The sequence below is a fragment of the Grammomys surdaster genome, unplaced genomic scaffold (genome assembly GCF_004785775.1).
Source record: "Grammomys surdaster isolate TR1022 unplaced genomic scaffold, NIH_TR_1.0 189102, whole genome shotgun sequence".
Taxonomy (NCBI): domain Eukaryota; kingdom Metazoa; phylum Chordata; class Mammalia; order Rodentia; family Muridae; genus Grammomys; species Grammomys surdaster.
In genome coordinates, this window is record NW_021623757.1 from 23,742 (window position 1) to 35,792 (window position 12,051).

General features: G+C 41.0%; 1 protein-coding gene across 1 annotated transcript in view; it reads right to left on the reverse strand.

Annotated features, from left to right (window-relative positions):
* Positions 1-11,656, reverse strand: part of LOC114615900 (inactive phospholipase C-like protein 1) — a gene marked incomplete at its 3' end in the record, with an annotated part of 19,901 nt that extends 8,245 nt beyond the window's left edge. Inside the window, exons 1-2 of the mRNA XM_028761496.1 lie at positions 9,186-11,656; positions 5,373-5,576 (exon numbers count right to left, since the gene is read on the reverse strand). Of these exons, the coding sequence (XP_028617329.1) occupies positions 5,373-5,576; positions 9,186-11,606 (2,625 nt within the window). The remainder of the gene's footprint in view (positions 1-5,372; positions 5,577-9,185) is intronic.
* Positions 11,657-12,051: the final 395 nt, after the last annotated feature.

Sequence of the window (12,051 nt, forward strand, 5' to 3'; positions counted from 1 at the left end):
GAGAGAGAGCGCGCGACAGAGAGACAGAGAGAGAGAGAGACAGAGAGAGAGAGAGAGAGAGAGAGAGAGAGAGAGAGAGAGAGGAGGGGGAAGACTACTTTAGGAAACTACAGACTTTTTTCCATCTTGAGCCTAACAATCTTTTGGCAATAGCACTAACATAGGAGAGCAAAGTTAAGCCAACCCATTAGTCTTGGCTTGATTGTGCCCACTACTTCAGTTGCCAAATATGATTAGATGGCAGTTAATTCTTTTCTGCTACATTCCTTCTTGTGCCAGTACAGCCAGCTGCTTTCCAAATCACAGCCCAACAGACTTAGTAAACGATTAATCCGTGATGCTTGTTCTCTAGACATCTGAATTCTTTATCATCAGAAAATCTGTTTCTCTTAACATAGTAAAGTTTTAACTTTTATGTTAATGTTAAATAATTCAGTCCAGAAGTCACCTTTGAAGACTGCTCTGGTTTGCAGCTTACAGTTGCAATCCTCTATAACTAATCTACCTCTGAATTAGGCATTCAGAACACAAACTACCCAAAATCTCTCACATTAATTTAAAATACATAAAAGGTTAGAATATATTAAGCAAATAGATCTTGACTATCCATGAAAAATTAGGCTGGTAGAACATTAAAGAAGTAAAAAGCCAGCCATCCAAAGAAAACGCACATAAAGGTCAGATCACATTCTCATTTCTAAATAATTTGCAAATACAATTGTGCCAAGGGACAAGGAGGCCAGGCTTTGGCTGTTGCTGAGTAGAGAAGGTGCATGGTGAAATCTCAGAGGACTCTATATTAGTGGTTAACGAACTAAGGGTCAAGACCCCTGTAGGAGTCGAATGACCCTTCCACAGCGGTCACACATCAGATATCCCACAGAGCAGATATCTACATTACAATAACAATGATAAAGTAGCAATGAAAGTAGCTGATGACCCTCAGCTTGCTGGCTGAGTGTCAGTTTCCTCCCCTCCCCTTTTAAGTTTTACCCTCGCATTAGAACAACTGCTCTAAAGAAATTCTCTACCACTTCACACAGCACCTAGCATAGAACAGGCATCCAAAAATGTGTTTGTTCCTTGAGTAATATAAAGACTAAGAAAACAATGTGATATATCAAAAGAGGTATATTGATGCCATGCATACAGTCAATATATGAATGATTTCTTAATAAAAGGTGAGACCTTTTGCAAAAAGCCTGACTTGAACCATGGGAGAATTGACTAAGACTAGTTATTCTAAGTGGTGTGAGATAGAAACCCAAGGGTGGGGAAGGAGAAGGTGGTGGGAAGTAAATTGGAGTCTGTAGGAGGCTGGCAAAATAGTCTTTCTAAGTCTGTAGGACAGGAAGCAAGTCACCAAGGCGGGCCCTGGAGAAGAAAACGAAAGTGGAGCATCCCATCATAGGCTAAAACTACATTTGCATTAGTAACAGATACTTGTAGCTCTTGTTTAATTAACTAAAATTTATTGTAGCATATTGTGTACAAACATGGTTTTAAAAAGAACACTGTGGGGCAAACAGAGTCTTCACCCTTACAAAGCACACATTCAAGTTGAGAGACTCAGAGAAGATAAAGAAAATTATTCTTAAAAGGCTGAGCAGATTACTATTTGACACTTCTGAATAGTGTAGCGGGGAAACACCTATGAAATAGCGTGGAGGTGGGTCATTAGTTGGAGAAGAGTCTTTCAGGAAATAACCGGCTAAGAATTAAGAGGTAGGATGCAACTTTCCAGGCAAGGGAAGGACATTCCAGGAACAAGCGCAGTGTGATTCATAACAGCTTGGAGCCGGAACAAGCTTTGTCTGAGTGAACAAGGTTAGTATGGCTGGGGGAGATTGAGGAGGGCAGTAAGTTTATAGACATATAGATCACAGAGCACCCTGAATCTGAAGCTACCATGGATTTGATGAAGTATCATGATGTGATCCATTCCACATTGTCACATGATCACTCTGAGTCTGCAGAGTATTTCAGGAAACTTCTTTAGAATAACCACAAACACTAATACACCGAAAGCAGCAGCCCACCATCCATCACAGTCCTACAAGCTGAAAGTGAGGCTTTTCTCTTCCGGGTCAATGGCCGCATGGGACCTGTCTCCTCCCCCTCTGCACCATTGAAAGAAATATGCAACCTGGACTCCGCAGTGCTCTCATTCCTTGGTGTGTGGCTGCACCATCCGCAGCAGGTTACCTGCACTCGGCTTCCTACCAAAGTAAGAAGCCATTTCCATGGGGAATTATAACTGGACTCCATTTAACTATTTCTGCTTTTCAAGCTAAACTATTTCAGATTTTGTTAAAGCCTGGCTCTGCCTACAATCGTAAACTGTGTTTTAAAAACAGAAATTGAAAGAAAGCATAATATTAAGATTTGGACTTAGCAGGTAAAACAGAAAGGACAAAAACACCATCAGACGCTTGTGATGTGAAGCAGAAACTGACCAACCACAGCCCGAGAGCCATTCTTCTTAAGTCAGACCAAGCTCTGGGGGCCGGCTGCCCTCACAATGGATTATTTTCCTTTCTCAGTTTACAAGGGAATAAGTGATGTCTGCTGTCTGTCTCTATGGCAACTAGTACCCTAATTTCACCTCTTAGACGGCAATTATACCTATTCACTGAACAGCTTTCAATCTCTACTTGTATGATGAAAAAAATTGATTTCACAAGAAATGTGACACAGGCAATAGGTGAGCCCCACCCCACTCTGCAAAAGCAGCCCTTATACAAGCATCTGTGGGCAGAGTACATTCAGGGAAGGCTTTTTCACTTCAGTTAGAAAATATTTATACCAGATGCATTTCTCCTAGTTATTTTTAATGGTAAAATATTAGTATTTTCTTCACCAACAGGTATTTTATTCAACTAGAAAACTTACCATGTTTGTTAGAAAGGATTTGGTAAATACAGGAAGGGTATAGGAAAGAACTAAGAAAATAAGCTTCAGTCATGACAAACAAAAGCAATCACTGTTACTGTCTTCCTAGGATTGCATGTGCATATACGTACAAACACAATTGAAATCTCACTGCTCACACATTACTGCAACAAGGCTGCTTCACAAAACATATTCATACAACTACTGGTCCTCCAAACAACTGACTTTGATAGCTTCAAGGGAGTCCATTAGACCAATTGCCATCTTTCACAGTTATTTTATTTTAATTTAAATATCTGTATAAATGTTTCCTCGTGTGTGTGGTTGCCTGTGGAGGCCAGAAGAGGAAATGGTATCACCTGGAGCTGGAGTTACAAACAGATGTACGCCAACATGGAGGGGCTGGGAATGGGACCTGAGTCCTTTGCAATCGCAGCAACAGCTCTGAACTACTGAGCCATCTCTCCAGTCCCTGGGTTCCTATTTGTAATTTAGCTAATCCCTCCTTGTCAGCATCATGGAAATCTAATGTTTACACATATATAAATCTTAACTGTAAATCTAAAAAAAAGAAATATACAGATCAAATGAAATAAGCATTTTAAGTAATTTTATCCAACTTTTCTCCCATAATGTACATAGCAATTTAGTTTTGGGGTATAGGCAGAGAAAGAAGAGTATCTTCTTAAATTCCCCCTCATGTATGAATGTGTGTGTGTGTGTGTGTGTGTGTGTGTGTAAGAGTGTGTGAATGTCTGTGTGTGTGCATGTGTCAGCACGTTTGTAAGTGTGTGTGCATGTGTATAACTGTGTGCGTGTGTGTGAATGTGTGTATGTGTGCAAATGTGCACATGCTTTCATACATAAGCAAGGACCACAGATTAACATTGCTCTCTGCCTCTTTCTGGACTGTGAGTGTGTCCTTTACTGAACCTGGGGCTCATTGTTTGGCTAAATGGTGAGTCGGGATGCTCCAGAGATCTACTTCCCTCCATTCCCCAGCACTGCAGTTACAGAGGTGTGTGGCTACATGTGGTGTTTTATGTGGGTACTGGGGATTCAAACTTAGGTCCTTGTGCTTGCACAGTAAACATTTAACCCACTAAGTTATCTCCAGCCCCCTGTCTTCTTAAAATTCTGATGAGAAGAGCCATGATTAAAAGCATAAGGCATAGCTGGTGTTAACGGACAGAGGATGTCTAATTACATTACTTGTAAGACATGGAGTCTCAGTTTACTCAGACTGGAATGGCCTTGGTCTTTGGGGCTCGAACAATTGTGCTGGAGTAACTAGGACTATAAGGGCATACTACCTTACTTGATTTCATATATTATCTTAAGAAATTGGAAACTTATTTTAAAGATAAATGTGCTGTATATTTCACTGATAGGTTTTTTTTTTAGGCTAAGGGGGATTGCCCGTTGACTTTTGAAGCAGAGCTGCTCTGTCCCCTGATATCATTCTACTTGTACTTCTTAGAAACGGAAGAGACAACTTTTATCCCCTTGTAAAGACACTTTTCATTGCTTTTTGCAATTAAATGTGATTATATATCAACTCCAGGCTGGTGTAACAGAAGGAAAAGCAATATTTTCTTGTCTGTAATTCCAGAACATAATATCCTAAATGAGGGGAGATATGTCTTCCCGTCATTCCTGACGGGTGGACTGCAGATGTTAAAGGTAGAGTTTAGGCAGCCATTTTGGACCTTGAAGAAAGGGGCTAGATTTAAGGAATAGAAGAACAGACAATTAGACAGAGCCTAGGCACCTAAGAACTTGGCAAAACCATTTCCCCAGATAATTGCTGTCTATATTTCTGAATAAAAGTTTACATTTTAAGCCATAACTGGTTGTTTTTAAAAAGATACATTGCTTTTTAAATTTATTCCCTAAAAATTTCATACCTCACAGTAGGAGAACTTACTCTTGATTGATATACGAAGTTTCTACATATTTCTATTGTTACTGGTTTGTAAATGTTCTTATACCTAACTTACTTCTATCTAATTAGGTATGTTAGACATTTAGTCACTTGCTCTTTAATTTTGTTTACAGCATGAAACACAAAAATAAAGTTATCCTCAAATCTAATCACTACATAAATTCTATTAAATATTCAGAATGAAATCAGATAGTAGCATCATTAGCTTAGAAATGTTTACAGACAAGCCATTTGTCTCAACCATCATTAAGCAGTGCTGAGACATGAGCCTCTCTGTGTCAGGAGAAAAGGAGACATGCTTCTGAGGACTGGGAAATCACTCAGTCTTTGTCAAATCAGAGATTGTTCCATTTGTCATGTCCTCAGAGGCCTCTCTTGGGCTTAATGGATACAGAATGGTAAGCTCTGGCTGCTACCTCAAACTACATGTTAGAGGCAGCCACTCTACTCTGGCCATTGGAATTCTACCCCAGAACCCCTGCTTTTAGAGATGTCCATACACTGAGATAAATAATGGGAAGTTGAAACCACCTACCAGGTCATATGCAGCCAGCATCCTCTTCTGCACATCTGGAATAGCACCCAGAGGCTCCAGGTAAGGAAAGCAGTCCTTCATCACCAGAGACACGGAGGGAGTACTGTCACTGGTGATGAGACGAGAGGACAGGGTTAACAGGCACTGTTTCAGACTGGCAATCGGCGGAAGTCCACACAGCTCCTTAATAGACACTATGGCGTTCTACGAGGAGAAAACATGGAGTCACATGTCTGACCACATATAGCACTGCACCCCAGTTTACACCCAAGTGAATTCACCAAATTATACCCTCAGAGCCATGTACAGTGTAGAGCAGCCAGGGTCACAGCCAAGCCAACGTGCTGCAACATGCAGAGGCAACACAGATAGCTTATTCACAATCTGAACCATTGGCTTTAGTATTTACCAATGACCACAGATAGCCATCAGAAACAAAGCTGATTATGACTCAAGGATGGTCTGTGCTCTGCAGACATAGCAACAAGAATGCCCCCACACTAGCAGTACCTACATGAATACCGCATTCAAATTGTATCATGAGGATCAGAAAAGCATAATACCACTGAACTAGATGCCAATTCTCTTAGCATCTTAAGCCAGTGGGATATCACTTCTCACCAGCCTCCATCTGAGCAGCCAGCAGTGGTGCCTTGTCAGCCCATCAGAAATGCACAGCACATACAGAAAATGAATTGCATGGACATCATATTCATTGTCATTATAAACCTCAACCAAATTGAGGCAGTATAATTTTATGAAAATATATTCTACTACAAAGAGACTGGAACTTTTGCTGGGCCTCAGAGCCAGAGTTAGTAATACACTTTGAGGTCACTTAAGACTGATATCCTTCTGTGTACCCTGTCATTAAGAGTGCAATGTAACTACCAATCTCACTTGCTGTGGATTTCCCATATAACTTCCTTTTACAATCTAAGCTAATCAATAGCTTAATCTAAAGTTGTCTTCTCTTCCACGCCCCTGAGCCAACAGTAACATAGGTGTGTATGCATGCTATGGTAATAAATTTGGGAGATAGCAAATAGAAAGAAAGACCCTATGGATATTGCTTGACAGCCTTGTTTGCTATCTGGGTCAGCTGGGGTCGGATGAAGTTAGTGACTTAATCCCTTGTAAAACTCTATCAAAGGTTTCTGTTAAGTATCCCCTCTTGCCTATGTGATGTTTTTTGTGCTATTCAATTAACACACAGCAAAAGCTCTTTGTTGTGGACACACAGGGACAGACATACACAGAGATAAAGTGAGTCACAAGATAGACAAGGAAAGAGACAGACTCATTGAGCAGACAGAGAAATGACAGATGATGTGGAGGGAGAAAGGGGTACATGATTCGAATCTGGGCTCTTGGCTAAATGGCACCATGGGATGTACATTTTAATTTCCTTTCCTAATGAGACAGTAACATATTGTGGGTACTCTAGGACTATTATTAATGTGCTCAAACTGATGCTAAAGTAATAACTTGGAATAGAAATTGTGGCTGTTTTACATTTATTAATAATGAGTAGCATCTAACCTACTGAATGTCTCATGAATTTATTAATTATCATGGTATTTTTATTTTTTTACATATTACTCTCCAAATACTCCTTTATCCAAGCTACTTTGTTAGGGTATCATCAATTATTAACTCTGCCTAGAAAAGCCTTATAAATAGCTCTTCTTTTCGTGTATTTATATGTGGTGTACATATATGTGTATATGTATGTTTCTGTGTGTGGCACACATGTATGCAGGTACATACACATGTGTGGGAGCATGCATAAGGAGACCTGGGAGCTCACCCTTTATATATTGAGGCAGGTTCTTTCACTAAATCCAGAAATCATGAATTAGATAATGTAGTTCACCATCCTAGTCCTGATCCCTGTCTTGGCCTTGGGCACGCACAGTGATTATAGGAGGTTGCCACACACCCATCTTCTGAGTGGGTTCTGGGGATCTGAACCCTAGGTTCTGGGGATCTGAACCCTAGGCTTTGTGCCTATGCAGCAATTGCTTTTCTGGCTGTGCCATCACCCCAGCCAACTTCTTCTCTAGATATATTCCAAGTATATGAGATAAAGGCTGTATTTCAAGAATTAAATAGTAATACACAGAGTGGACTTCTAATGCAGTTAGGTATAAAAATGACTTGTGGGTAATCTAACACAGGGCTTTATAATAATGCCAAATTTATGTAAGGAAATACTACATAGAAGATAACAGCATGTTCAGAGACTAATTTTTAACAAAGTGGTTAAGCAACCCATCTTGAGACAAACAGATACATAATCTGACTATGGGTATTCATATGTGAATTTTGTATCATACTATTTCCGACCATTTAGCTCTTCAAAGAACTTGCCTGTGAGTTAATAATTTCACTAAGTCACAGCTTGGGGCTTCTGTTCCATGTGAATAATAATGGATTTTGGCATCAGACACTCTGGGATTTAAAGTCTAACTTTGACGTTTATTAACTGCAAGATCTGAGAAATAATGTCTTCTAATGTCTCTGCTTTCTTGAGGGCAAAGTCTCTGGATGAGTGATTTCTTATAAAAATGATAGCTAAAGGAATGAAGTAAACTGAGTTATTTTCACTTTGTCATACAAGGCCTTAGTGAATACTTGTTGACTGTTCATGTCTCAAGAACGCTATCCTTAATTGACTATACAAGGTACTGTGAAAAAGACGTGTGCAGCCGTGCATCATAAGGAAGGGAAAGGCATGCTGGGTTTCTCCAAGTTAAAACTGGGTGATTGCTGTGTGCTCTCTTAGTTCTCACAACAGCCCTGTGATGTAACTCTCTTGATCTTGCCTTATGCTGAAAATTGGATCATCAGAGACCGGTGATCATCTACCTGCTCAGGACCACACAGGGACAGAGTTATCCCAGAATCCACACTCCTTCAATTAAACTACCTTTCTAAGAGAAGGCTAAATACATTTTAAAAAATTAAGTGCTGAGCTTGATTTGGTTAGCTGTTTCTTCTCTTGTAGGTAATAATTTGTTAGTATACCTTTAAATAACTAAAAGTATAATGGGTCTCACTTTTATGACTTCAAATTCTCTTTTATATTCACATCTGCAAATATTTTACATATATGCTTTCAAGCAATATGCATATGTATTTTATATACTACCCACATGGAGGGGTGTGTGTATGTGCATGTGCATGCATGTCAGGTAGATATGCCTGACCCACACAGAGACCAGAGGAGAACGCAGGCTCTCCTGATCCATCCCTCTCCATCTTTTCCTCTGACACAGAGTTCTCAGTGAACCTGGGGTTAGGTTGGTGTCCAATAATTCCCAGAAATCTTACAGTTTCCACTCATACCCAGCAAGGCATTGTAGGCACTATGAGCCACACAGGACTTTTTATGTGGATGCTGGGGGCGGGGGTGGGGATTGACCCCAACTCCTTCTCAATATATAGCTCAGTAACTGCTCTTACCTGCTGAGCCACATCCCTTGAACCTACCCACATGTTTTATATTTTACTTTTTCCACACTGTTCATGTAAACATTTCTGTTAATTATTATATGCTAAACATATTGAAAGGATACCCAGCATTTTGCTATATTGATGTGCCATTAGCTGGCCACACTCAACCTTGTATTGACAATTAGAAAACACCTGCTTTATCCCAGGTGACAGGGAAGCTAATTCAGTGGTGAATGGATCTGCACAGTATATTTCTGAATATTTGCAAGCCAGTCATTGGTAAACCACAATAGTCACTAGTTTAAATGGGTGTGAGTAACAGAAGCAGTGGAGGAAGATGGGTCTGTTTCCTACCTGCATGTTTTCTCTCATATCTATGGCTTCTCGTAAGGGATGAACTGCTATTTTGAAGATATCATCTATGGTTTTAAGACCAATATTCCTGAGCATGGTGTATTCTCGAACTTTCTTCCCCATTCTCACAGAAAGGCTTCGTTTCTGTGGTTTTCCTCCTCCACTCCGATTGGTTATTGCTATGTGGACAAAAAGGGTCACATGCTCCATGATATCCCCCACAAAGGAGCGCAAGGGGACGTGCCGGTACCCAGGCTGCAGACACTCAAATGGTATCGTATACTGCCCAATGAACTCATCCCCAATGTAATCATCATCCAAAATGACAAAACGGACCAGAGTCAGCTCGGGAAGGTTGACTTGAAACTCGAAAGTCTCATCAAAAATGGGATTATCACTGTTCTGTTGTACAGTTTTAGTCCTTTGCTCGGAGCAGTCAGCTGGTATCCCATGAATCTCTACACAAACATAGGGGTCTATGACGTCCCCTTTGGCACAAGCTCCTTTGGGCTTTGGGAAGTTCTGACCACTGATGATCTTGATGTGAAGAACCAGGGGAGACACTCCAGGGACAATGCCCTTTGTATTTGCACTGAAGTATGAAACTTCATCTCGCATGATAGACGGTCTGAGGACATAGCCACATCCTCCATTTTGAAGAAACCAGCCAGTGTGGAGGTCCATCATTGGACCAGGAGTTTGAAAATTCATTGCCACAATCTGACAGCCACAATTCCAGAAGTCCTGTGGGTTCAAATTACTGGAATCTATCCGCATGGCACTAGGGTAGACCCTTGATAAGAACTTCTTGTTATAATTCACGAAATCCTCTGGATATTCATTTGCGATACGACTGGCCTCTGTTTCACTAAATGAACAAATTTCCCAGTAGTTTTGGGTTTTCATAGACAGTTCAAAATCCCTGTACTGAACAGATTTACAGATAGATACCAAGTCGGAGAGCTCTCGGCAGAGCCAGATATGTTTCTGCTCACCGTTGTAATCCCCTGACATCCTCCGAGACATCTCGGCTTCTTCATCCTCGTCGGTCACTTCTCCTTCTAACAGATCTGACTCTGAAGGCAATTTCTTTCCTTTCACAATAATCATATTTTTTAGTTTTTCGGGTGATGGGAGGTAGGATTCTGAAGACAAAGGTGCTTCTGTATAAAGTTTATTGCCAAACACCTTTTTCATCTGCTGAACCATGACTTTCTGCTGTGGCAGAGAACAGTGATTTCCCAAGCAGAGAATGAGTGGGTATTCTGAAGCGACAAAGGCAAACTTATTTATCACCTCCAGAACACTTGGAAAGGAAAGGTGCATAGCCATGTTGTTCCTATTACAAAGGATGGGCTCATTATCTGGACCATCACTCACATCGAGCTCAATGCTTCTACAACCCATCTTCAAAGCCCTCACGTACCCATTGATATCAGCTGGTCCCCTAAACTGATCTTCTATCAGGTAGGTATTATGAGACGCATTGATATAATAGTGAGATAAGGGTTGGGTCATATCTTGGGCGACCTTCTTTTGCTCTGGATCAAAAATGTCACATTCTGGAGATAATAAATACTGGGTAAAACCATCAATTGCAAGGAAGCCTTTCTGGCGGCCATCTTCAGAAAGCTCATATCTCCTAATGATGTCTAAGCACATATCCTCAGTGATGTGCGTGACCCCTTGCTCAGCTTCTAAAAAGAGCATGAGGTCATTGGCATCCAGATACTCTTTGTTCTTAGATATCTGAACAAGTAAGAAATACACTTCTGGCCTAGTGCAAAGTTCACAAAACGCTTCACAAAATTCCTCTTCTGTTACCCGGGTAGTTAGTTTTTCTTTGCTCTTCTGGATTTCTTTAAACTTTAACCTGATCTTCGATTCCTTCAGAGTAGGGTTGAGTTGTTTTATTAACTCCACTGAAGTGTCTTCTAACATAATCCCATTCCCATCGACGTCTGCTGCTTCAAACACCGTTTTCAGCCACATGAACCGTGGCGTGTTCTGGTTACCCTCCATAAAATCAAGCGGTTGCTTACTACGAGATACCAGGTACCGTAACCCCGACACCCAGATGTTTGCTACATCTGCTGAATTGGCAACTAGGTCCAGAGACTCATAATTTTCCCCATGGAGTATGGAGAAGGCACAGTCTTCACAGATCTGGTCAGCAAGGCCATTGTTTCTGAATGTCTCTGTGTTCTTCCCCAGCCTGATCTCTTTGATGGCAGAAATGTCCAGCTTGGCTTTTTCAAGGTCCTTCTTGGAAGGTTCCCAGCGTAGAGCCTGGAGATCAGTGTCTAGGGTGAAAAATCGGTTGTAGATTCGAGAGTTTGGTCGCACTTTCTTCAGCTCGCAGCCAGCCTGCATGAAGCTAATGCAGTCGTGGGCACTGCTAATCTTCTTCTCCGATGGCATGCTGCTGAAAGACACTGTTTTCTTTCTGCCACCACATTTTTGGTTTGAAGGATCCTATAAAATAATCAGAAAAGAATGATCAATCTTCTTTAGGGAACACAAATTCAGTAACGCTGTAGGAACTTCTCAAACTCTGAACAGTCTGTTATCTAATAGAAGCTAGCCTGAAATTACCTTTTCACTGATACAGAAGTTAAATTATTGAGAGAATTAATACCATTCGGCTCCAAAGGACACTTGGTTTACAAATTCATGTGCGTCCTCCAAGAATAAAGCCCAGCCTCAGCTCATCTGAAACCATGCTAGGTACAGTTTCTTAGGAACCTCCACCAACAGCACAGCAGGCAGCATCCATGTGACTGTGAAGCAGGTTACATGTGTCCTGTGGCTCAGCACAGCAGGCAGCATCCATGTGACTGTGAAGCAGGTTACATGTGTCCTGTGG